The following is a 27380-nucleotide window of genomic DNA, read 5'->3' on the forward strand; positions in this document are numbered from 1 at the left end:
CCACGAATCTATTTAACTTATGGATGCAGTTCAAAGAAGGAACTGAAAGACACAACAGTACATTAGCCCATGTTTTGTAAAACACAAACTCCTTCACTTAGGCTGCTTATTAACACAATACTTGTAGCAACTTTAGTTTTCAACACTGCAAATGGTGGCTTCCTTGCTTCACAGGTTGTAGGTATTTCATCACTAATTTCTTTTATCTTAAAAACAAAGAAAAAACAGAAGTGAAACAGTAGGCCAACTACATTCAAGGAGACAAAAGGCTGCTGAAACTTCCCACCTGATGATTGCACCCTCGTTACTAGTACCTTAAGCATGTTCCGGGTAAGTTTTGTTGGCAGTCCTTCAATATTTAACCAAAAAAAGTAAAAAGTGCAATGACGTCACTATATACTAGATTTTAACATCCCCCATAGGTATGCATCAAATAATCATAAACATTTAAGCAAAGAATAAATCAGAGTATCACTAGTAAAGGAATTATCCAAAAAGAGTACCACCAGTAAAGGACTTGCAAAAAAGAGTACCACTAGCAAAGAAAAAACACAAAAGAGGCATGACTCCACAAATCTCAACCAACCTGGGAATTCTGAACAAGAACATCAATAGCAGCCAGATAAGGCGCTACTGTCAAAGTTTTATTAACAAAATGGACATGATGCTGGATTTTCTTCAATGCTACAAAATTTCTAAGTTCTAACTCAAACTTTGTCTGAGCAGTCATGTCACTTCCTACAATTACTGCATGCAAAGATGGCACCTGTAACTTCTTTGCTTGGATTAACTGCAAGCTATCATAAAAGGCGCGTAGAAATAAATCTTGGCCTTTTCCACGAGAGACACCTGCAATTCCAAAGTAAGGCGGTGACTAGAAAATGTAGAAGTCCAAAATCTTAGCACAAGCATAATATTTTTTAAGGTAGGTAATAGCTAAGGGACCAAATAAATAGAAAAACAAAAACATCTAGAGTGATTAGTTGCAACACTGCCCGTAAAACATCTGAGACCAGTAAACTGAACCATCTCTTAGTGTCCACATATACAGCAAAGTGAATAAAAAACAAGAAACAATCTTCATGTGTAAACAACATACTGTTTATGATAGCAAAGAGAATATCTTCATTTCTCACTCCAAGAGACTCCCGGACATGCTGGCGTAAAACCCATTTTGCAATGCTATCTTCAGCAACTTCCATAAGTTCCTTGCTATTGCCAAGGTGAACAACATAGGTCTCAGGCATTGTAATCCTGCAGAGTGATAGAAGCCATAAACAGTTTCTGCATAATCAGAATAGCTAAACTGTTGAAATGTGAAACTAAGCATCACATACAGACCAAAAATTAAGCATCAATCAATGATTATTGTACCACCATGGGTCCTCAACTAAAGTGCTAGCTAAAGGTGACTCTTGAGTTCATGAGACTAAGTAACACGCCCAATACTTTTCCAGGAGATTATCAATGTGAGATTAACTCATGACAAACCCCCCTCCTTCAATGCCTAAAGTCCTTCTCAGGCCAAAAATCCACATCTCAATCTGATTCAAGACAATCTCAAATACTTTTATGGCCCTCGCCCACTCGATAATGGTCCTGAGTTGATGCATTTGTAACACCATGGGCCCTCACCCAAAAATGCTAGTTAAAGTTGGTTTATAGATTCATAGAACTAAATAATATACCAAGACCTCCTTAGTGGACTACTGATATGGGATTGGATCATGAAAAACCTCCTTTAATTTTTGACATCCTCGCTGGGACAAAAACCTCGTATCTCAATTTAACCCCCATCAGTCTGAAACACTTTCCTAACTTGCACCCACTTGGCAATACTCTAATACTACTAGTTAGTCTCAAATACTTTTCAGGCCCAAAATCTCTCAACAATGGTCCTAAGTTGGCTCTGATACCACTTGCAATACCATGGATCCTCACCCAAAAGTGTGTTGGAGTTGGCAAACGAGTTAATGAAATCAAGTAATATATTCCAGATCTAGACTACTATTGCGGAACTAGATCATGACAATTATTATTAATTATTTTGGTTCATAACTGGAGTCATTAATCTAAAAAAGAGAGAATGTAATAACTCAGTCAGTTTCAATGGTCCAAACATTAAAAAAAAAAAATGCTCCATAAGTAAAATAATCTACAAAAGAGAGAATGTAAAAAGTAAGACCTCGTGGCCTAAATGAAAATGTTCCATAATAACACTTGATAAATATATAGTACACCTTTCCATAGTGTCAAGAAGGAAAAAATGCAAATTTTTTTACCAATATAGCACCCATTTTAAAAGAAATTGCCAAAAGACCACCAGTTTCAAAAATTTTACCAATTTAGCATCCTCCCTCACATGTAACCAGCCACATAGGAACAGATTTTTGCATGGCATTAGCAAAGCAGAACCATTGGTCAAACCAAAAATTCTATGCCAATCATAGAATTGTTCGTGTGACCAACAATTATGCTCCCACAGTTAGAGAAATTCAAGGCTCCTGGAAAGACACCAAAGGTTCTTCCATTTAAGCCACAAATGACGTGTGTCAGAACATGTTTAAGGTTACGAGAAAAAAAATAGACAGAAAAAGATGAGAGCAAAAGCGGTCAGATTAAACATTAAAGGCCCATTCAGTTTTGGAAAAAAAAAAAAAAAATTGTTTTCAACTCCAATTTTATAACTAAACATACTAACATTTTGTGTTCCAAAAAGTAATAGCATTTATTTTCAAAAAAATTAGAAAACATCCTCTTTGATATTTTTCAATTCATAGTATAAGGTTGAGAAAATTAGAAAATTGAGTTTTTTGTTTTCTAATCAGAGATTCAATCATCAATACATCAACGTTGAAAAATTAAAAAATGTTCTCTACAACCAAACAGGCCGTAAAATTTCTCGATGGTCAGTTTTCTAGTGCATGATCAGCGACGATTCATAGTCAGGGGTTTCAAATCAACTAAAACTTATCACAATTTTGTATAAAATAGTTTGAAGACTGATTGGTAACTTTGCAAATGTTGCAATTTTACTTTTTTGCCTATCAAATAATTGTGGAAAATGGATTGTATATAACTAAATTAAGTGAGGATAATTTTGATTATAAAGTAGTCACATCTTCCAAGAAAAAAACAAACAAACAAACAAAAAGAGTGACACAAGAGGATAAATCCATAAATTGTTTAAAGTCAAGTTGTCCAATGCAATGTGACAAATTATTAAAAATTTAAAACACTAACTGGTATTCTTGGTCTATATGGGACAGTATTAATAAGTAGTTGGTGCACTCTATCCCCATCCTTGGTTCATCTCTTTTGAAATGGTTACACTTTTAAGTTGTGGTTAAACACCTAAACACAAACAACATTTTGTCCTCTTTTCTAGAGCTTTATCAAGAGTGCCAGAGGTGATAAGCACACACTCTATAAGTGACCAAATTACGTTTAATGTCACAAACTTTTTAAAACTAAGCAAGGCACTTAACCACATAACTGGATTGTTGAATAAGCTTACTTGAGAGATGCCTTTATGAAGCATCTATTTAGTCTAATGTTCATAGAAGTTTATATTGTATTCATAGATAACGTGGATTTATTACTTTATCAATAATATGGACGAGGTGGAATGCTAATATGGTCTAGGGCCCAACGATAGGGACATACATTACCACCAAGATCAACATCGATCAGAGGACATTTGGGTTGTATAGAACCCCAAGCCAATAACACGTCATAATGGACAATCATATGCAATGAAGGAGTTTGCTTTGCACCAGCACATGATCCCACACCTTACAAGGGTTGACTTCTTTCATGCACACAGACTTAGAGTTGGGTTTCAAATTGATTGGGCAATGATCACTACTATCATGGAGTGTTAGCAGTAATACACCCACACTTTTCACTTCATTGTCGCAAGGCCACAATCAAAATGCAAGACATCACCATTCTCATGGGGCTACGATTCAATGAGCCCATAGAGACTAGCTCAACCAATTAGGATTGGTCGACACTATGCAAACAGTACATGGAGTTGCAGCTAATAACATATGCCTTGCAAAGATCATCCCTGAAGATCATCTAGCAACGGCAAAACTTTGATGACCTCCCAAAGGACACAACAAAGGATGTCATGCAAAAAAAGATCCAGTTATATAACCGAGTCCTTATAGAGCGCACTTGTTTTGTAACAAGTATACAGTGCAACTAATATACCTACCCCTAATTCTGCAACCTAGACCATTACAAGGACCCTTGGTAGGGGCATCACTATGCTTCAACCTTTACGGAGCATTTTGTCACACATGTCAAAGTGAAACACAAGAGATCATTGGTCCTTTTATACCCTATAGTTGGGATCAAGCAAAAGACTATGTCAGATGATACATTAAGCTAGCAAAAGTGCAAATGGACCTTGGCACTCATCTACTAAGCCATCAATGATGGATCCAAATGTCACATGAGGATAACCCTATTCCACTTTCCAATTCTACTGTGATGAGTTAGATCGACATATAAATGACTAGGTACATGTGACAATTATCTTCAAAACACTAGTACTCTACTATCTTCCACATTATTTGTTCGTTATTTGGTGTTCTAGACTAATTGGCACCTAGACTACACGTTGGACATCATCAGCCAACTAATTGTCATCTGCATTGAGGGCAGAAGTGTCACTCATATGCTTTGATGTCATTGAGTGTCACTTCTTGTCATGCATCAGTTTGGATTGCAAAACATGTTCCTTTAATGTCAATATGGGCATGGGGTTGCATCAGCTAGACATACAAGGTCAACCTACCTATGTCTAGGAAGGACACCATGAGCAATACATCTAGCTATGGGACAGTCAACAAATGGTCGTTAGCCATGGCACTCCAAGGCCTATAGGTATTTCAATCCCATGGTGAGTACATGACTTGGTCACATTGCATCACTCCACATCTTATCTCATCACTAGGGGATCGACCTCCTATAATATTTCAACCCCAAAGTAAGACTCGACATACGATGGTCAGATGGTGTGACACATCAAAACTACTTCTTCATTTACATATCATTTTTTTTTTTTCCCTTTTTGCATTTTTTTAAAAATTTCTAGATTAAAACATAGTGTTTTTTCTCTTATAGTTGGCTAGTGTTCGTTGCATTTATGACATGGCTTATAGAAGGATATCTTGTTGGCTTAAAAAGCCTTCTTGCACAAGCCTAACTCCCATAGTGGTGAGAACACACAAGTTGGAGTCAATGCTTTGTAAGGTCCAACAAATCGATGAGCATGGTGACACGGCATGATAGATGAGTTTGGGCATGCAAATACTCAAGAAGATCAGGTTGGAGGTGTAGATGCTCAAGCAAATCATGTTTGTTGTCATCACTACTATGCCAACTAGTCTTGCTAGGAAGGATTCTCAGGCTAACAAGATATCTTGCAACAAGCCGTGCCATAAATGTGACAAAGACCAACAAACTATATAAGGAAAAATACAATATGTTTTAATCTAACAATTTTAAAAAAATGCAAAAAATGAAAAGTTGGTATATAAATCAAGTAATATCATTTAGGCCTATCATAGCATGTTGAGCCTTACCTTAGGATTCAAATACCATAGGAAGTCAATCCCCTAGTGACGCAATAAGATGTCAAGTGATGCAATATTACCAAGTCATGTACTCACCATGGATCAAAACATTTAAAGGCTTTGGGACGCCATAGTTGGATGTAGTGCTAGTGGTGTCCCTCTTAATCGTAGGTGAGTCAACCATATATATCTAGTCGATGCAATCCCACCTCTGTATCGACATCAACAAGGATGGGTTGCTGCAATCCAATCTAGCACATCATTCTTAAAGAGAAGTGGCACTCAATAACATCAAAGAAAATGAATTGCACTTCCATGCACCACATCCACTACCCCTCGAGACAAATGGTGAGTAGTTGTCTAACGTGTAGGCTACCAATCAACCTACAAACACCAAATAACAAACAAATTAGCTAAAGATAATGTGGAAAATAGTTTTGTATTTGATCATATATGTCACATGTACCTGGTCATTTGTTTGTCAATCTCACTCGTCATTGAGGAAATATTTGGACCCTCCATCCCAATAGATGAGAATCAAGATCCATTTGCACTTTATCCAACCTCATGGATCACCCCACATGAAGCATCTCTCATGACCACAACTACGAGGATATGAAAGGACCATTGATCTCTTATGTTGCTCACTAACAAGTGTGACAAAGTGCTTTGTAAAGGCATGTGTGCACGGCAATGGTCCATCTGAGGGTCCCGTAATAGCCTAAGTCACATAAAAAGGGCCAAGCATATCAGTTGCACTACATTTCAAGACTTGTTAAAATACAGTGCCCCCAATTAGGATTATGTTATATGATTGCATGTTTCTCTACACACATCTTTTGCTACATCCTCCAAGAGGTTAGCAAAGTTTTCTCATAGCTTGATGATCGCTAAGGGCAATCCATGCAAGGCATATGCCTTTAACGCAGCCCTATGTACTATAGGCACAATGCCATCCAATCCCAGTTGGTTGAACCTATCATTACAAGCCCATCGATCTGTAGCCCCATGAGAATGGTCGCATCCAATGACTTGGTTGTGGCCTCACCCACAATAAAGTGAAAAGTGTGGGTCTCTTATTACCAACACTAGAAGATGGCAGAATGCCTAATCAATTTGAAAGCCAACTCCAATTCAGTGTACGTGGAAGAAGTTGACCCATGTAAGATATGAGATCGTGTTGGTGCAAACCAAAACTCCTTCATCACTTATACAAATCTATTACAACATGTCAGTAACCTGAGGTCATCTTGTCCAGCCCAAAATGTTCTCTGATCGATGTTTATCCTGAAGATATTGCACACCCTTATCATCAAGCCTTAGACCACATTGGCACTCAAACTCACCCATATTCTTGATAAAAGCACGAATCATGTTAACCATGAATACAACATAAGCTTCTATGAACATTAGACTAAGCAAATACTTCATAAAGTTATTGCTCAAGTAAGTTCATACAACCATCCAATGATGTTGTTAAGTGCCTTAGGTTTAAAAATTTTGTGACATTAAACATAGTTTGGGCACTCATAGAGTGTGTGCTTATCTCCTTTGGCAATCCTAATAAAGCTATAGAAAAGAAAAGGGCAAAATGTGGTTCATGTTTAAGTATTTATTTCTCAACTTAAAAGTGTAACAATTTCAAAGGACGTGAGGAAAGGAGAAGGATAGAGTGCATGAACTATTTATCAATACCATCACTCAACATTGTGATCTAGATCAAGAATACCAGTTAGTGTTTTCCATTTTTAATGATTTGTCACATTGGCTTGGGCAATTTAAGTTTAAACAATTTATCCATTTATCCTCCTCTTGTCACTTTTTTTTTTGAAGATATCAAAATTTTTATCAAAATCATCCTTCATCATCATTGACAATATAAATCTACGCAAAAGAACAATATGACATAATTTTACCCATATGTTCTTCTTAACGCAACCCTCTTGCGAGGGAATGATGACATAAAGTTCCAACACCATCTTCATACAGAAAAGTTTCATGAGATGGCAATGAATGAAGATAATTGATATAATCATGTTCCATCAAATAGTTGATATTGTCAAACCAACCTATACAACATGGAACACAAGTATCAGCACTATCCTTACTTGATTTAGTTATATTCAGTCCATTTATACAATTATTTGGCAGGTCAGAAATAAAAATTGCATTCTCTGCAAAGTCACTAGTCAATCTTAGAACTATTTTATTCGGTACTGGGATCAATTTTAGTCAATTTGAAACCTTCAACTATGGCCAAATAATTTTAATGTTAAATCTGACCCTTTTTGCTTTCTTGTTTCTTCATATTTCTTTGTCTATTTCTTTTCAGATAACCACTTAAATAGTTATAGGGAAACAATTTCACAAAACCATATAGATCATTTACAATTTTTTAAAAGATAAAGAAGGAACAATAGAGAAACACTTTAAAGCACACATGCCCATCACCTCCAATGATGATAAAAGTAGAATAAAACAAACTTAACACTCTTGAAACAACAAATGATTAACACTCTCAAAAACAAAGACAAGAACACAACTAAAAACAGTGAGAGGCAAAATTTATACCATGAGTGCTAGCTAAACAAATTTGTAAGCCCAAAATGTGGGTGCAATTTTGTGCATGAGAGGCAATTGAAGGTTCAAGTTGTCATTCTTGCATGAGAGGAGAGGAGATTGAGGGTTCAACACAAATAGGGTTTAAAATGGGTGATAGTCAAGTAGGGTAAACTTTGGTTGGCTACAAATATGCCAGACAAACCCATTAGGGAGAAGCAGAATTCACTAGTGAAGCTACATATCTTTACCATATTGGGGATCACAAAACCAAGTTGTCCAAAACACAATTGACCCATTGTATAAATACTAGAAAAATGCTTCAATATACAAGCTCAAAACCTTTAACTGCCTAACACTTTGAAACAAGTAAATAATGAATTATTATGATGATGATTAATCACCCAATGTTCGAGATTGTGAGTGTGAAAAACTTGTGACTCACAGTTCTTGGGTCAAGATAAACGGTCTCTATGATGCACTAAAGCCAAAGGAAAATTGCCAAGCACAACGTAGTAATATCTTTTCATCTTATCTAATTTTTTGAACTTGGAAACAATATCTTTGGTGATTACCACTGAAATTTTTTTCTCCTCCTTTTTCTTTCCAAAAATAGATACATAAGTCTTTAAATTCAAGTTTAAAAAATGAATATTTTCATTGTTCCATACCACCAAAATTAATATCTACAGAATACATAAATTACTAGCCAAATAGAAGTCTTTCCATTATTTTCATTCAAGTTGACATGATATAATGATTGTCTGCTCATATGGATCCATATAATTTGTGTTTGTGCACATATGCTATAAATAATTATGATAGGCCTCCTGTTGCACGTCCCTTACCCAAAGGACCAGCTAAATCCCAAGCAAATTGTGGGAAGAGCAATATCGGGAAAAAATAAAAGGCATATGCTAAGCAGATATAAACAGGTAATTTAAGTGGCATGTATATCACACAAATAGATAATAAATGATTTGGTCAGCTACATATTTATAAGAAAGAAAATGATGGGCAATATAATTCCAGCAATCAGCATGCAATATGCAATTTTTGCCCTTTTTGAATATCAAAAGCTGGGAAAAAGAACAAAATGATAGAGAAACATTACCCCAATAAGAAGCAAACAAGATGGAATGGATCACCCCAAGAGTTTTTAAAATTCAGTCTTTATTTTTCAAATGAATGGCAGAAGATTAAACAACCATAGTCAACCCTCCCACTACCCCACCATAAAGCCAAAATAAAAAAAAAAATCAATGCAATTTCAATGCCGACTTCACCAACAGTATAAGAAGCATATCCCTGGATGAGTGATTAATATATCTTTAGGAATCGTTAACCTTCATTACATAAAGAAAATGTGCAGAAAATAAGACTTAACAGTCAATCATAACTAGTAACTCCATATAGAGAAGCTTCAAATCTAAATTGAGAACTATTATTATGGATGTTAAGAGGCATACTTTAAGCGCTCTAGAGTTCTGTTCTTCCAGTATTCTGCAGTCACGTGTGAATCAATCATAGCGCCAGCAACCGAGGGTAGGTGCTTAACATACTCCATTTTGAAGTAATGACCTCGCATTTCATGAATCCACCATAGCACCTTTGGAAGAACACGGGGAACATTTTCCTTGAGAACAGCATTCAACCACTTGCCAGCAACAGCGGTGTTTAGAACAACCAAATCAGCTTTTAGAGCTGTAGCTACGGCTTCTTGGCCTTTTGCAGAGAAGGTCTAACAACGTGTGAATAACCATACTAAGAAACTGAGTGGGAAAAATACATGGCGGGATCAATCAAAAATAAGAGAAAACAAGTAGATCCAGTTTAGCAGCAACAGAAGGCCGGGCAGGTTGAAATACACTAGTTACAATAATGTAAATCAAGTCAAGATCAGCTTGAACATATAAGATCAAATGACATAAGCACCTTATCTAGGACATGAGATTGATAATTTACAGATACACACGCAGACATATGTCATATGTGTATTTCTACCATTACCCAGAATTGGCCCCCTGAGAATTTAGCGATCTGAAAGATGTGAACAAACTAAGAATTGATAGATGATAAGATTCCAGCAAGATGAATCAGATGTCTAATATTCAAATTCACATAATGATATAACCTGGCATAGTGAGAAAGATGTGACCCCCACCAAGGTTTTAGGATTCTACAGAACAACTAAGAATAAGGAAAATAATAAATAGATTCAGAAAATTCATTTCCCAGTAGCACCACATTCGATTCCTGTTTAATTGGCCACCCCAACTTCAGAACAGCAATTCTATTTTTTATTGAGTAACGCAAATAAGATAAAGCAGGTAAGAGTTAGTAAGCATCTGTTGATGATTGCAAGCAAATATTAACCAATCATAATGATGTCAAGACAAAAAAGCTACGTGTATGCACTTGTTAACATGCAGTAAAGTTCATTTCAGCCTGATAAAGGCAGCTAAAGTAGTATAGCCTGACAACTTCTAATGGATTCAAAACTTACAGATCATCACAGTCACAAATTTTATTTTTCAGTTTAAATTGAACTGTGAACTCATAAGTATATGCCTGCGGCACTATTCTGATCAATCTCACCATGTTCATCATGTTAAAATAATTAATGCCTGGTCATACATCTGAATTTAGGACAAGATTAAACCAAGATTCATTTGGTTTTTCAAGTATGAACTCCCAACCAAATGCCATCCATGAGGATTTTAGCACCAATTCACAGGCCAATGTTAACACTTAAGCAAGAAGTGACAAACAGCATCCATGCATATCAGCTGCTACATACCACTGAATCAAGAAATAAACAGCAAAATCCAAGATAATGGGCAGAGCAGAGATGCTAAAAGCACATTGATGTGTGACCTGTATTCCACTGTCCAACATCTTATGCTCCAAACTGTATATGATCTCATCCATTTCTGATGGTTTCTGGTTGGTAATCCAACAGACTTCAGCACCAACACCTCTTAACAAAAATGCTAGTTCCATCAGCAACAGTGGACCACCTGAAGAACAAATTCATTAAAGAAATCATTACCAAATAAGCATCAATCTAAAAGAAATCAAATATAATGTACATATTGTTCCTCAGGCAGAAAGAAAGAAAAATAAGAAAAATTATGTTATAGATCTTAGAGGGAGGGGAGAGGAAAACTTCAACTTTATCTTTTAGTTGACAAACATGTCTACAGAATCACATCAGTGACTCAGTCCTCAAACGAAGTTGAGCTATGGTTGGTATGCCATCCAGTAGTAGCCATATTGTTTTCCACAGTAAAACTTAAGAACTTTTTGCTATACCAAAATCTTGAAACACTATAAAGCAAGCCACGTGCAGAGAGGATACTCTTTCATACTATAGAGCCAAAGTTAACCATTGATTTGTACCATATTTATATGCTTGCCCCCAAAATTTCACCAATTATAAAGCATGCAAGAACCAGTTTTTTGAACTTTTATATAGGGATTAGATTCATAAGAATTCAGTAGATAGAGAATGAGATCAAAACATGATAGTGCAATGCAAATTTCTCATTGAAACAAGCTTTGAGATAGCTGAAAAGCTTGAATTATAATTCTAGAGGTACAAATGAAAAATATATACACCCTAGCTGCTAATAATTCTCCTACAATTTCGGAGAAGATATAAACTATCTACTTCCTAGAAACTAGGAAGATTTATCTCATAAAACTTAGGAAATAAATTTAAACTTATACAACAATATCTATAATTTAAAATACAACATTTAAACTCCAGAATTATTTATTTTTAAACTGGAAATGCATCTAGATGATCTCTGAATCTTCTTATCACTTTTCCGAGTTCTCCAACACTTCCCCTCAAGCTGAGGAATAGATACAAATTATTCCCAGCTTGCCAATTAGTAACTCAAACACTGGCCTTGCAACAACTTTTGTGAAAATATCAGCTACTTGATCAGTAGTTGGAATATAGGATAAGCTGATTCCTCCTTCTTCAATTTCCCATTTTATAAAACTCCTATTAATTCTTAGATGTTTCATTCGGTCATGTTGAACTGGATTTCACAATACTGATAGCGGATTTACTATCACTATGAACTTCTGGGTTGAGATAAAGGATATCCCCAAGTCTTCCATCATCCTTTCCAGCCAAATTACTTCACATATCCCTTGAGCAATAGCACGGAATTCGGCCTCGACATTGCTTCAAGCCACCACGGATTGCTTTTTGCTCCTCCAAGTAACCACATTACCCCATAACTTGGTACAATAACCTGAAGTTAACATGTTATCCTTGCGTGAACCAGCCCAATCAGCATCCACAAAACATTCAATTCTTCTTTCATTAGTTTTCTTGAACATTAGCCCTTTCCTAGGCGTTCCCTTGAGGTATCTTAGAACATGGAACACTGCATTCATATGTTTTTGAGTAGGGGAATGCATGTATTGACTTATGACACTTACTGCATAGACTATGTCTGACCTTGTAAGTGATAAATAAATTAGTCTACCAACCAACCTTTGGTATCTTTCTTTTTCAACAAGAATGTCTTCTTTTTCTTCAACATTCCAACCCTTTTCTAAATGAGTACCAGCTGGTCTGCATGCTAACATCCAAGTTTCCTTTAACAAATCAAGTGTGTACTTCCTTTGAGAGATGAATAGCCCTTCTTTACTCCGAGCCACCTCCATTCCTAGGAAATATCTCATGACTCCTAGGTCTTTCACTTCAAATTCATACTTTAATTGCTTCTTCAAATTTTCAATTTCCTGTAAGTTATCACATGTCACAATAATATCATCAACATAAACAATTAGTATGGCCTTTTTTTCCCTCTACCATTGACTTTATAAACAGGGTATGGTCACCTTGCCCTTGTTTATATCCCAAACGATTGAGAGTCATGCTAAATTTCTTGAACCAAGCCCTTGGAGATTGCTTTAATCCATATAAGGATTTCTTTAATTTGCACACATTTCCACTGCCAATTTCCTATTCAAATCCTGGGGGTATTCTCATATATATCTCCTCATCCAAGTCACCATTCAAAAAAGCATTTTTAATATCAAATTGAAGTAAAGGCCAATCAAGATTAACAGCAAGGAAAATTAATACCCGAATTGAGTTAAGTTTGGCCACAGGAGCAACCAATCTTGATCCCATAGTTGATCCCATATGTTTGAATAAACCCTTGTGCAACCAATCTTGTCTTGTATTGTTATAAATTGGGAGCATTGGCAGCCTTAAAACCCTCCAAGAAACCGATCAAACACCTCTCCAAACACTCACAACTTGCCGCCCAACACACCACAACACAAACAGTCAATAAAGAACAGAATTTAAGTAAGAACAAAACAAGAGAGAAAACATTCAAACCATATAAGAAGACAGACTTTTATCCTGGTTCATGCCAATTGAATTGGCACTACATCCAGCCTTAAAACCACCACAAAGAAGCCTTCTTTATTTGATGAAAACAGTACAAAACTTCCCTCTTCTCTCTCTCACGATACAAGCTTTCCAAGAATGAATAAGCCTATTCTAATTCACAACTTTCTCACTCTCTGGGCTCTCGAAAAAACAGAAGAGAACATGCGGTTAAGACCCTCAGCCCCCCTGCCCTATTTATAGAAAAAAAGGGTGATATTTCCTAGGGGTGATTATGGTATTTCCAATTTTGCCCCCCATTAATAATTAATATTACAAAAGAGCCACCCACTTATTAACTAACCCTTAACCGCATATAAACTGCATATAAACCTATCACTAACTCTAGACAATCTTTAACAAATCTCCACCATTGCCTTGAGTGTGATACCTTCCATCTTCATCCATCAAAACCTTTTGGCTTGCTCTTCCTTTGGTTTCCCGCATGATAACCCGATCATCAAATCAATCAACAAACATTAAGAAAATCAAAAAAACAATGCTGTAAATTTCACCAACGACAATACTTCCAGCTACATATCCTATACATGTAACTCTAATTAAGATTTATCCTCCTCCTCAAGGGCTTTCCTAATGAATACATTCCTAACATCAATATGATTGGTTTCTCCATAGTGTCTAAGTACACTCCACCATAAACCAAATCCATACTCAATGATACTCATTAATCTCAAAGTGTCCAAACTTTTTACACAGCATTACAACAACAGTGAACCTCACCCGGATTGGCCTTTCCACTGCTAGACTTTATTCCTAGCTCCCCAAAACCGGCCTTTTAGGCTTTACCACTGTCCTTCCTCTAATGTTGGCTTTAAACTCAAAGCTACTCAAATTTTCTTCTATCTACCTACCGGTCTACCAAGATATGCTTAAGATTAGGGCAACCTAGGCTGCCTTAAGCTGTCCAAACTCTATTCCAATCTCTATGCCTTAGTATTTCCCAGCTTATCCTTCCTCCCACACTCTCAAACACTGATCTAAACACTCAGCTACACCTTGAGAGTTCTATTTTGGAGAAAATACCAATAAAGCTGCCCATCAATATACTAAGCATACCACTGGAATATTCACAGCTTCCCTATGCACTCAATTTTAACCCTTTTGGACTCTTCCAATCTTATATCTTACCTAAGGAACTACTATCATACCTCATACCTAGAGAGACCTTCTAAGCAACCAATCCTTGCTTACCTTTCCCTCTAGCCTCTTATCCCTTGGCTATACTATAAGATCACTTTTCCCTTAGTTTCCACATGGATAATGGCTGTTAGTGATACCTATTTGATCCAAATTAAGCCTTCATGTGCTGCTTTAATCAATGGCCATTTGTCTAGCATTTTTCCTAGACTTTTCCCCATTTCCAGCACCTTCCTTAATTCTCACATAGACACTTCACAGCACTCCACCCCTTTAACATAAGGGATCTTTCATCTAAGTCCAACATTCTCCCCAAATTTACATGGCTTCATGCCATTCATTTGGACAAGAGTGCATCACCTCTTCTTATACAAGAGGTTCTATTTTCCAGCCTGCTCCTTAGCATTCAAACCTGAGCCTAAGCATCCTTCAAACCCAACATTCCATACCTCACTAGAAGATTACTTGAGGTTCTATCTTTTACCCATCCTAGACAACTAGGCCTTCTATTCCCTTGCTCATTACCTACAAGATGATTCTCCTTCCCTTTCATTGCTTAATCCAGATTTTGATCAACCATGGGCTTCACCATACAAGACAACCCTCGCACACACCCTTTTCCCCTCACTGTTCACAAGGACCCTCACTGCAAGAGCCAAAACTATACTAGCTTCCTCCCTCTCATAATCTAGCCCAAGCTTACACAATGAATATGACCAAAAAAAAAATTTCAGATTTCCCTATTGCTATACCCTGGTTCATAGGTTAGTTTAGAACATTCCCAAAGGTTTCTCCTTGTTGTTTTCTTTACACAACATTCTAGATTTCATCCCTTGCCCTTAGCATCAGCTAATCTCATGTCCTATTGGTAGAGTTTTCCAATATAAGTAAGAACCCTAGCTTTTGAAGACCTAGGCATACCTATTCCACAACTCTACTCCACCTAACTTTTCATACCAGCAGCAATTTCCACTTATTTTTAATTCCAGCAAGCTCATATATGCCTGGGAATTCCTTAGGAACATACCATCTCCACTAGGTTCACCTCACCTAGCTCCACCATGAGACAAAGCCTAGATAGGTCACCCTAGATCCTAAAACTGATCTCTAATGGGCTTTTGACATATACAAGGTCTGATTTGGAGATTTCTACTTTGGTGACCTTACCAAACTACATGGTTTCTATTCCTATACACCTACAAATTTCCCCTCCCCTAATATCCCTAGCCTTAGATACCTTTCCTAGTCCTTGCTCACCATTGTGAGCTATCCTCAAGAAATGACCTAACCTAACTTAACTTATCATAGGCTATCCTTAGTGGCTGCAGCTTATTCACAAAACCTGCAAGCATGCACCACATAATCTCTTTTCTTGAGGGTTGCTTCCATCTCTCTAAGAGCTCCTAACAACTCTTAGGACTCCAATTCTCACTATCTAATTATTCCTAAGGACATTAGACTTTCTTATTAAAACAGGGACATATTTTACAGATTCTAATAATCTGGAACAGCTCCACCATGCATCCTAATTTCTCCCATCTCCAATTTCCTTGACCTTAGATTGTTGCCGAGACAAACCATTTCCCCTCCACCATGTCTCTATGGGTAAAAAACCCTTTTCCTATGAGAATTACACCCTAACCCTAGGACCTAATCTATTTTTACTGCATACCTAGAAAGACTATAGGACATCCGCACTCTCGTAGCCAAAACCACACATGGTGTTTGAACATTCGAGGCTGGTTCTTTCTTGGGATTCTTTCTTCCTATTTGGGCAATTCTTCTTCATATGCCCTTCTTCATGGCAATGAAAGCATTTAATCACTTTCTTGCCACTCGTAGACTTAGACTGAGACCTACCTTTAAAACTAGGGTCTCTTTTTTCTGTTCTAAAGTTCACTGCCAAAGCTTCTATGGCAGATTTCTGGGACTCTACTTTGTGCTGCAAATTTTTGGAATTCAAAGCTCCTATCACATCATCTAGGGTCAGCTTATCTCTTCCATGTTTCAAGATATCCACAAAGGTCTCATAGGACTTAGGAAGAGAGTGCAATAAGACCAAAACCTTATCTCATCTTCATACTTAATATTTATATTCTCAAGATCCAAACACAATTTATTAAAACTGTCCATATGTTCTTGCAACCTTTGATTTTCACTCATCTTGAAAGAAAAGAATTTTGTTTTCAAGAACAGCCGGTTGGAGAGGGTTTTAGTCATATAAAGTGCATCTAACCTATTCCAAAGCTCCTCCGCGGTAGTCATCTTTAATACCTTCCGCAAGACTTTGTCTCCTAGGCTTAAATAAGGGTGTTAAAGGCTCTTTTGTTGGTTTCTTTTCTCCTATCCCTGATTTCCTTTTTCTGGACTTCAGTTAGGGTTTCAGGCATAGGCTTTTCAGCCTCTAAAGCTTCCTCCAGTCCAAGATTTCCCAAAAGGGCTCTCATCTTCATCTTCCATAGGCCAAAATTATTTTGGCCATCAAATTTCTCAACATCATACCGTGCGACAGAGGCTATAGAAGCCATTCCTGCGAGTATGTGATGAAATTCTAAGTTCTTGATGATTTTTTATAAGAGGCCCGGCTCTGATACCAATTTGTTATAAATTGGGAGCACTGGTAGCCTTAAAACCCTCCAAGAAACCGATCAAACACCTCTCCAAACACTCACAACTCGCCGCCCAACACACCACAACACAAACAGTCAATAAAGAACAAAATTTAAGTAAGAACAAAACAAGAGAGAAAACATTCAAACCATATAAGAAGACAAACTTTTATCCTGGTTCATGCCAATTGAATTGGCACTACATCCAGCCTTGAAACCACCACAGAGAAGCCTTATTTATTTGATGAAAACAGTACAAAACTTCCCTCTTCTCTCTCTCTCACAATACAAGTCTTCCAATAATGAATAAGCCTATTCTAATTCATAGCTTTCTCACTCTCTAGGCTCTCGAAAAAACAGAATAGAACATGCGGTTAAGACCCTCAGCCCCCCCCCCCCTATTTATAGAAAAATAGGGTGATATTTCCTAGGGCAGATTATGGTATTTCCAATTTTGCCCCCACTAATAATTAATATTACAAGAGAGCCACCCACCTATTAACTAACCCTTAACCACATATAAACCTATCACTAACTCTAGACAATCTTTAACATGTATCTTTCAATATTTTCATCTGCATTATGCTTTACTGTGAAAACCCATCTACAACCAACCACCCTTTTTTTTTTTTTACGGTAGTTTAACAATCTCCCATGTGTTATTTTTCACCAAGACACTCATCTCCTCCATAGCTGCAGCTTTCCACTTAGGATCACTCATAGCCTCTTGAATATTCCTTGGAATTGCAATGCTGTCAATACTTGCAACAAATCTCTTGTATTGAGGGGATAATTTAGTATAAGTCAAGTGATTAGACATAGGATACTTAACACAAGATCTTACCCCTTTCATTCAGATTTATGGGGTTCGGCCCAAACTGTATCTCATGGAGGCTCTCGATATTTTTTATCTATAATAGATGATTTCTCTAGAATGTTGTGGGTGTATGTCCTAAAGTCTAAAGATAACACATTTGAAATCTTTAGGGCATGGAAGACTATGGTAGAGAACCAAAAAGGCAGGAAAATCAAGGCAATAAGAACTGATAATGGGTTAGAATTTGGTAATAAGAATTTCAACCAAATGCATAAAGATGGTGGGATTGTGACACACCTAACTGCACCTGAAAACCCTAGGCAAAATGGTGTTGCAAAAAGGATGAATAGAACCCTCTTAGAATGGGTTAGATGCATGTTGCCCTATGCTCATTTGCCCAAAACCTTTTGGGGGGAAGCTGTCACGACAGCAGCCCATGTAATAAATAGGTCTCCCTCCACAAAAACTTCCTAACCCCATATGAAAGGTGGATAGGGCATAAACGAAGCCTAGACCACCTTAGAGTATTTGAATGCCTTGTCTATGCTCATGTGAAGCAAGGCAAATTAGAACCTAGGGCCAAGAAATGCCTGTTTATAGGTTATCCATTGTTAGAATGCAATTCTGACAGGAAGAGTTCTCTCGCGATTCTGATAGAATTGCGTGGGAACTAGTAGGTTAGAAGAACAGAAAGAATAGGAGGGAGAGAATGAGAGAGGAAAAGAGAGAATTCGAGAAAATGGAGGGAAAGAATGATTCAATTGTATTGCCAAAAAGATGATTCTCCTAGTGGCGAAGGTTAGTTATATACTTCCAGCCTTGGCGCCACTATTTGGTTACATTTGAATTAAAACAGTCGTGTGATATAACTGTCCATCTACTCCTTATTACAGTAATACCCCTTACCCTTCTACCTTAGAATTCTCTTTATTTACATTATGGTCTTGTGACATCCATTTGCTGTCAAATGCTACAAACTATGAAATTTAGAACCAAAAGGACCGAGAACCATAGTCACAAGAGATGTGACATTTGATGAGAAGTCTACCATAAAATTAGCAAATGATGAATCACAGCATGATAAGGAACAAAATGGAGAGTCTATTCAGGTGGAGATCATTGGAATCAACCCTTATAACTCCCAGGATCCATCTGATGTGGATCATGATATCTCTGAACCAAGGCAAGATGAAGACTAGGACATAGAATCCTCCCAATTTGAAAGGGATGAGGATGATAGTGATGTAGACTCTAGCTTAGGGGATCAACCTAATCCAGACAAGCATACTGTAGAAAGAGACCGGCAACCTAGAAACCGTAGGCCACCACAAAGATACGATTATTCTGATCCAGTTGCCTATGCCCTAACCAGTGCAGTTGAAACTATAGGCGAAGAACCCCTCACCTATGAAGAAGCAGTGTCCTCTAAGGATGTTGATAAATGGCTGGAAGCCATGAGGTCAAAAATAGCATCCCTTAAGAAAAATAATACCTAGGAATTGGTTGAAAGGACAAGAGGGCAGTGAATAGTAGGCTGCAAATGGCTCTTCAAGATTAAAGAAGGGGCTGAAAATAATGTTAAACCTAGGTTCAAGGCTAGGTTGGTAGCTAGAGGGTTCGCTCAAGTGCCGGGCATAGACTTTAATGAGATATTTTCTCCAGTTGTGAGACACACCTCTATAAGGATTTTATTAGCTATCACTATCCAATTGGATTTAAAATTAGAGCAGATGGATGTCACAACTGCCTTCCTTCATGGGGGCCTTGAAGAGAGGATTTTTATGGATCAACCAAAGGGTTTTGAAGCTAAGGGAGAGGTGGAGAAAGTATGTCTTCTTAGGAAGTCAATGTATGAACTTAAACAGTCCCCAAGACAGTGGTACCGAAAATTTAATTCAATTATGATAAACCAAGGATACCTAAGGAGATCCTATGACTGTTGCATATATTTTAAACATGTCACACCTAATATTTCTATCCATCTGTTACTATACGTGGATGACATGCTCATTGCAAGTCAATCCACTAGAGAAATTCAACTTCTTAAACAAAGATTGAAAGCTGAGTTTGAGATGAAGGAATTAGATGAGGCAAAGAAAATTCTAGGAATGGAGATTTCTAGGGATAAGCAACATAGAAAAATCCACCTTTCACAAAAATCATACTTAGCTAAGTTGTTGTCCAGATTTGGGATGTCCAATGCAAAGGCAGTTAGTGTGCCTTTTGCATCTCATTTTTAAACTATCCACAGTCCCCTAAGGATGAGGAAGAGAGAAAAGAGATGGTCCATATACCATACTCAAGTGCGGTAGGCAGTCTAATGTATGGTATGGTTTGCACGAGACCGGACTTGGCACATGTAATGAGTGTCAAAAGTCGGTTTATGGTCAATCCAAGTAAGCCCTCACTAGTTGGCAATTAAGTGGATGTGCAAATATTTGAAAGGTTCTATAGACTATGCTTTGACTTATAGTGGTGCAAGTCTAGAAAATCAACCTATAATCCTAGGATATTCGGACGCTAATTATGTTGCCGATATTGACAAACGAAGATCCACAACCGGTTCTGTCTTTAGGTTATGGAACTCTACTATTAGTTGGAAATCAAGTCTCCAACGTGTGGTAGCATTATCAACTACCGAGACTGAGTACATAGCAATTTCAGATGATATGGAGGAGGCTATGTGGCTAAAAGGATTAGTAAGTGAGCTTCTAGGTGTAGAGGTTAAGACCACTTTGATGTGCGATAGTCAAAGTGCAATTCATTTGTCTAAAAACCAAGCACACCATGAAAGGACTAAGCATATAGACATAAGACATCACTTTATCAGACAAATTATTGAAAATAAAACTGTGATTCTAGCCAAAGTGGCATGAGAAGAAAATGCAGCAAATATCTTTACAAAACCAATACCTACGACTAAATTGAAGCACTGCATAAAGCTTCTGCAACTCAGACAATGAAGATACAGGTTAGTGTGAAGGGTACAGGATCCTAATGAAGATCTAATCCAATGCAAATGGGTGGAGATTTTGTTAGAACATTTGTACTAGATTAGTGAAATAGATATCAAGAAAATTTATGTAAAAACAGTGTTGTTTATGTCCTTTTAGTTGATAGGAAAAGTCTTCTAGAAGGATTGTTTCTAGAAAGACAGCTAGCCGATTGTTATGTAACGGTTAGTTGGTGAGATGTTTATTTCCTGTTATTGTAACTCCCGCCCTATGGCTTGTAAATAGGGGTCGAGAGGGGGTGTTGTGCAGGGCTTTTCATTTGTGCTTTATGAGAAATTCTATCTTGTGAGCGAGTGGTTTTGGATGTGTGCTTAGAGTGAGGCGGGTATTGTTGTGTATACTCTAGGTTGGGAACTCTATAGTTTTCAGGATATTTGGGCTATGAGAGAGTTCTATCAAAGGCACATGTAACCAACCTATACAAGATAGTGGAAAAGTGAAGGCCTAGCCAATCTAGACGTAGGTCTCAATTTGAGACTGAACCAGGATAATCTTGTGGTGTTCTTGATTCTTATTTCTGTTCTTTAGTATTGTGTTTTGTAATTCTTGTTGTTGGGAGTGTTTGTAAGTCTCTATTCGTGACTTAGTGAGTGTGAGTGTCCTAGAGAGTGTTGTGTTTCTACTCTAACAAATTCCAGGGTCATTTTCATAAAGAGATTTGTTTCTTCCTCTTTCACTCCATATTTTTTAGAGGAGAAAAAAAAAACATCCCCTCTATATTTTACAGCAGTGCAACCTCTGTTCTGAGGTTTCCCGATCTTACATAGCCTTTTCTCAAAGATTGGTCCTTTTAATTACTGTTTGGAATATTACTTTTCCTTGCCAAAAAAGGAAATTTATAAATTTTCAGGAAATCAATTACAAAATCTACCAAGCACTTCCATTTTGGCAATTAACAGAGAAATTAAATAAAGAATCCAGGTGTCGTTAGTGGTTCAACTGCTCTTTTAGAACTTGTGACTTTGTTCTACCTTTTATAGTAAACGACAACGTTGCAGTTACTCATTGGTTTATTCTCTTTTGTCAGGTTGTGATTGTTGCATGAGCTGTTACACGTGGAACGGCAAATCATGCCCTAGCTTCTGTATTACATGTCTCCCCTTTAATGAGTGCTTTCAGACAATGTATGAGTACAGTTATAACAATTATTTGCAGTTGAAAGATGGTCAGTGTTCCATCACCTGTAATTCATCTTCCTACATCGTGCTTTCTTCTTTAATTTTTTCTTTTCCTTTTTTTGGCATAACACCATTCAGTTACTATTCAATTCAGCCCGAAGAAGCATAGTCAACTGGAATGGCTCACGGATACGCAAAAAACTTCCATGTTTTGCAAAACGCAAGGGCTATCATGATCCCTAAACTAGTATGCGAAAAAGTTCATGAGATTCCAAGAGACCAGACGAAAGTGAAACTCCTGAAAACTACATGCTAACACTCAGATGGAAAAAATGCATTTGACAGAGTAAATTGAAATGAATCGGGCCAATCACCAAAACAACACCAGATAAATCAGTCAATAAAGCAACTGAATTAATCTATGAGACCAGACAGGGTACCAGAAAGCGAAAGCTCGTGAGAGACGAGCAGAACGAGCTTAGACTTCATGAAACTGAGCGGACTCGGGGTCGTCGCCGTCTGGATAGCCGAGTGAAACCGCTTCTCCGGAACTTCAAGGGTTTGGCGATCGCAGGTAGAGTCGAAAGCGGCTCGGAGGATGAAAGCGAGGGCAGTAGAGACCGATAGCCCGACCAGAAGGGGCAAAACCCACCGCTTCTGAAGCGCGAGCCACCCCGGCGGCTGTTTTGCCATCTTCTTGCGCTAGGGTTTGAGACCGCGATCTCCGTCACTTGTATCCGCATTTTAGGGTTTTGAAGAGGAGCTTCGGTTTCGATGAGCGGCGATGTTCGCACATCTGGCCACGCGAAGTTTGCCACTTGGATGAGTGGAAAGTCCGGTGCTTCGTTCGATGCTTAGGCTTCGGGAAGCGTTTGGGGAATTGAAATTCGACAATTCCAGCGAGTTTTCACTTTCGAATCGGTGAACGAATTCTCGTTGTGATCTTTATTGCCTTGCTGCTAGCGGGGTCGAAGTTCGTTGGCCTACCGATTGGCTGATGGCGCAAAGGTCGAACCAAGAATTGACGGGAGAAAATAGGGAAATTTGGAAAAATAGGACTCTCCCTACGAAACTTTGCAAAAATAACACACTTTTAAAATCTTTGTAAAACTATGACTTTTGAAGGTGTGTTAGATAAAAATATTCTTATTTTTTTTTTTCAATAAACCTTTCATTCTCTTTTTATTACTCTATATATAAAATATATATATATATATTCATCTATCATTTTTTTTCTTTAACCACTCTCTATAACCTAGATATATATAAATATATTGTTCACGTTTAATGATTGATTTCAAGAAATGTGCGTCTCTCTCATTCTCTTTTCGTTGTGTATATATATATTATATATATACTGTGTGTTTTTGCATTGATTGGAAATGAGAAAAACCAGATGGCGGCCATGTATAAAAAAAAGAGTAAAGCGATGGCTATGACGTTGCTGATATATCGGTTAACCGATATTAATTAAGAGATATCGTTTAATAGTTAATAGATATTTGTTAAAATATTAATTTTTTTAATTTAAATTGAATTAACATTAATTAATTTAATTCAATTTTTTTTTCTTCAGTTTAATTTATTCTGGATATTCTAAAAGTTTGAATTTTTCATTTGATTTGAAGACTAATATTCTGTAAATAAGAATCGAATGAAACAGTAACTATGAATTGAGTGGTTATTAAGGTACAATTTACTTATAACAAACTTAGTTAATTACGTTAAATTTGATTATTTTGATAAAAAATAAGATAGAGGATTTATATATAAGAATATTTTGATAAATTTTTGATATTTTAACATATATCTGTTACGAATCTCGATTAACCAATATTATATCAATTAATCAATATTTGTTAACAATCGATATCGCATAACCGAGATATGTTAACAATCGATATTGCTTAATCGACATCTGTTAACAACCGATATCTGTTAACTGATATCCTTAACATATATCTATTAAACAGATATCGGTTAAAAATATCAAAATTTTGAATTTTAATTGAATTAACATTAATTAATTTGATTTATTTTTCTTTTTTTTATCTTCAGTTCAATTTAATTTGGGTATTATAATAGTTTGAATTTTTCTTTTTGTTTGAAACCTAATATTTTGTAAATGATAATTGAAGGAAACGGTAATCGTAAATGAAATGGTTATTAATGTACAATTTACTTAGAGAAATTGAGTTAATTACGTTCAATTCAATTCGATTAACAGATATCGCTTAATAGATATCAGTTGTTAATAGATGCCGGTTAAGCGATATCGGTTGTTAACAAATATCAGTTAAGCGATATTGGTTATTAACAGATGTCGGTTATGCGATATCGGTTGTTAACCGATATCGATTAACCGATATCGGTTGTTAACAGATGTCGATTAATCGATATGATATTGGTTAATCGAGTTTTGTAACACATATCTATTAAAATATAAAAAATTTATCAAAATATTCTTATATATAAACCCTCTATCTTCTTTCTTATCAAAATAATCGAATTGAACGTAATTAACTAAGTTTGTTCTAAATAAATTGTACCTTAATAACCACTCCATTCACAATTATTGTTTCCTTCGATTCTCTTTTACAGAATATTAGTTTTTAAACCAAATGAAAAATTCAAACTTTTAGAATACCCATATTAAATTGAACTGAAGATAAAAAAAAAATGAATTAAATTAATTAATGTTAATTTAATTTAAATTCAAAATTTTAATATTTTAACATATATCTATTAACTGTTAATCGATATCTATTAATTAATATCGATTAACCGATATCTATTAATCGATATATCAGCAATGCCATAACCGTTGCTGCGGTCACTTACTATTTTTTCTGTACATGGTCGTCATCTGGTTCTTCTTCTTTCTTATCAACGCAAAAACACACAGTACATATATAATACATATATACACAATGGAAATAGAACGAGAGAGACGCATATATCTTGAACTCAATCATTGAATGTGAACAATATATACACATATATTTAGGTTACAGAGAGTGGTTAAAGAAAAAAATTGATAGGTAAATATATATATATGTACTTTATATATAGAGTAATAGAGAAAGAATGAAAGACTTATTGAAAAAGAAGAAGGAAGAACATAGGGAGAGAGTCAACTGAAAAATGGGGGTATTTTTGTCTAATACACATTCAAAAGTCATAATTTTGCAAAGATATTTAAAGTGTCTTATTTTTACAAAGTTTCGTATCGAGAGTCCTATTTTTCCAAATTTCTTGAGAAAATATTGTGTCGCAATCACTTGTTCTTAAAAAAGATCACATATTATCATATATATATATATATATATTTGTGATAAGCACATACTTAGTTATTTTTGTTTTTTGGTGCACAATAACATGGTGCTCGAGAGCATTTTAAGACTTTTTTTAATTATTAGCTCAGAATCAAGTAGTTCTAGACGGAATCACAAGAAGAAGTTTCCTTTGATTTTTGGTTTTTTGTTTTTTGTCCCCAACTTTTTCTCATTACTTCATTTCTCAGTCAATTACTTCCTTATCTGATTATTCTTTTGAATTTGAAGACTAAAACTTGATATGAGCCATCGTACAAGAAGTCCTTCGATTATGTGTAAACATAGCAGGAGTACATGTAATCATTATTTATTCTGTTTTTGCAATTTTACAATGTAATTGTCTATTATATATAAATAGTTGTTACAAATTATAATTAATCGTAAAACCCGATTATTAAATATATTTATTGTTTTAATAGCTGTCGAGTGGGTCTCGCGTCTCTCTTCTCTTGTGCAACACACAATTATATATAATAAATTAATGATTTTAGTATTTTTAAAGCAATACTTTTTCTTTTTTGTTCTCCTTCCCTAGAGTATGTCATTTTCTATTAGAGTGTGTGTATTAGTGATGTCATTTTAGTATTAATTTTAGTATGCTAGTTTAGTATAAATACAAAACATTGTAATCAATTTCATTTGGGGTTGAATAATAATATATATTTTTCTCCCTCGAGTTTTCTCTCTCAAAATCTAATATGGTATTAGAGCAACCCTAGCTTTTGCTGCGCATCCATCGACTTCTTTCTGTTGACTTTCTCTTGCTCCGTTGGTTTTCCGGCGCTCTATTCGCCTGTGTTTCCTCCTTTGTTCGGAGGTATTCTCTGTTTCGTTTATTTTCGATCGAGACATTTGTTCGTGCTTCGATCGTTATTCTTCTTTGGATTTTATTTCTTTTCGCGATTTGTTCTTCGATGATCTGTTTTTTGACTTTCTGTTCTTCCGTTTCTGTTTCTATTTTGCTTCTTGCAATCTTTGTTTTCGTGACCTCTATTTTTTTTTTTTTCATATTTATCTCAAGATATTCTCAGATTTGTTGCTTTCTTTTGTCGCAAGTGAGTTGCCTTTTTTGATTTTGCATCATTTCCATTTTCATTTATTGTGGTTTCCTTCGGTATGTGACGCTGCTTCACGAGCCTTTGTTCATTTGTTTCTTTTGCGTTTCGATTTAAATGTTTTTTTTAATTGAAAGATTTCAGATTGTGTCTATTTTCTAATTGAAAATCTTCTTCAGCATTTTGTTCTGTTATGCTTTCATTGTGATTATTTGCGTTCAATTCAGTGTTTCTTTGTGTCTAGTGTTCTGTTATTCTTCTTCATTCCATTGTAAATTTTCTTCGATGTTTTATTTTTTTTCCAGATCTTGCTTCCTGTTATTTTTTTCTTTTTTCTTCTGATCTGTGTTTCTTCCATCTTTTTTTTCCTTTGTCGATTTTGCGATTTTGTCCATTAATTTTGGAGTTCCTTTTTTTTTTTTTTTTTTTTCTATAATGGTGGTCTCCTTTGATTGACGATCTGCAAATCGACTTCCTTGTTCGCCATTTTTAGATCTGCTCAAAATAAGAATAGTTGTCGCTTCAAGATCTGTCGCCATTACTTTCTTGCTAGAGTTGTTTGGTTGTTGATGTCCATTCCAACCCATTGTAATCAATTTCGATTTTCGACGTGTTTATCAGATTTGCTCATTTGAGTGTTTCACTGTTCGTGATTGCTGTGGTTCTTGTTGTTGTTCTTCTTAATTTGTTTTTGATGTACAT

General features: G+C 36.1%; 1 protein-coding gene across 3 annotated transcripts in view; it reads right to left on the reverse strand.

The window, feature by feature from the left end:
- The window catches only part of LOC127803428 (uncharacterized), a 32151-nt gene extending 8803 nt beyond the window's left edge, over window positions 1–23348 (reverse strand). Inside the window, exons 1-5 of one of the 3 annotated variants that reach the window (XM_052339644.1) lie at window positions 22729–23348; window positions 11025–11167; window positions 9617–9888; window positions 1100–1284; window positions 767–849 (exon numbers count right to left, since the gene is read on the reverse strand). In XM_052339644.1, coding sequence (XP_052195604.1) covers window positions 767–849; window positions 1100–1284; window positions 9617–9888; window positions 11025–11167; window positions 22729–22981 — 936 coding nt within the window. In that variant the 5' untranslated portion in view covers window positions 22982–23348. Of the gene's footprint in view, window positions 1–586; window positions 850–1099; window positions 1285–9616; window positions 9889–11024; window positions 11168–22728 lie in introns of all 3 variants that reach the window. The other 2 variants (XM_052339642.1, XM_052339643.1) reach the window with 2 other exon arrangements.
- Between the last annotated feature and the right edge of the window lie 4032 nt (window positions 23349–27380).

Source organism: Diospyros lotus, chromosome 6 (genome assembly GCF_014633365.1).
Source record: "Diospyros lotus cultivar Yz01 chromosome 6, ASM1463336v1, whole genome shotgun sequence".
In the NCBI taxonomy this organism is placed as follows: Eukaryota; Viridiplantae; Streptophyta; class Magnoliopsida; order Ericales; family Ebenaceae; genus Diospyros; species Diospyros lotus.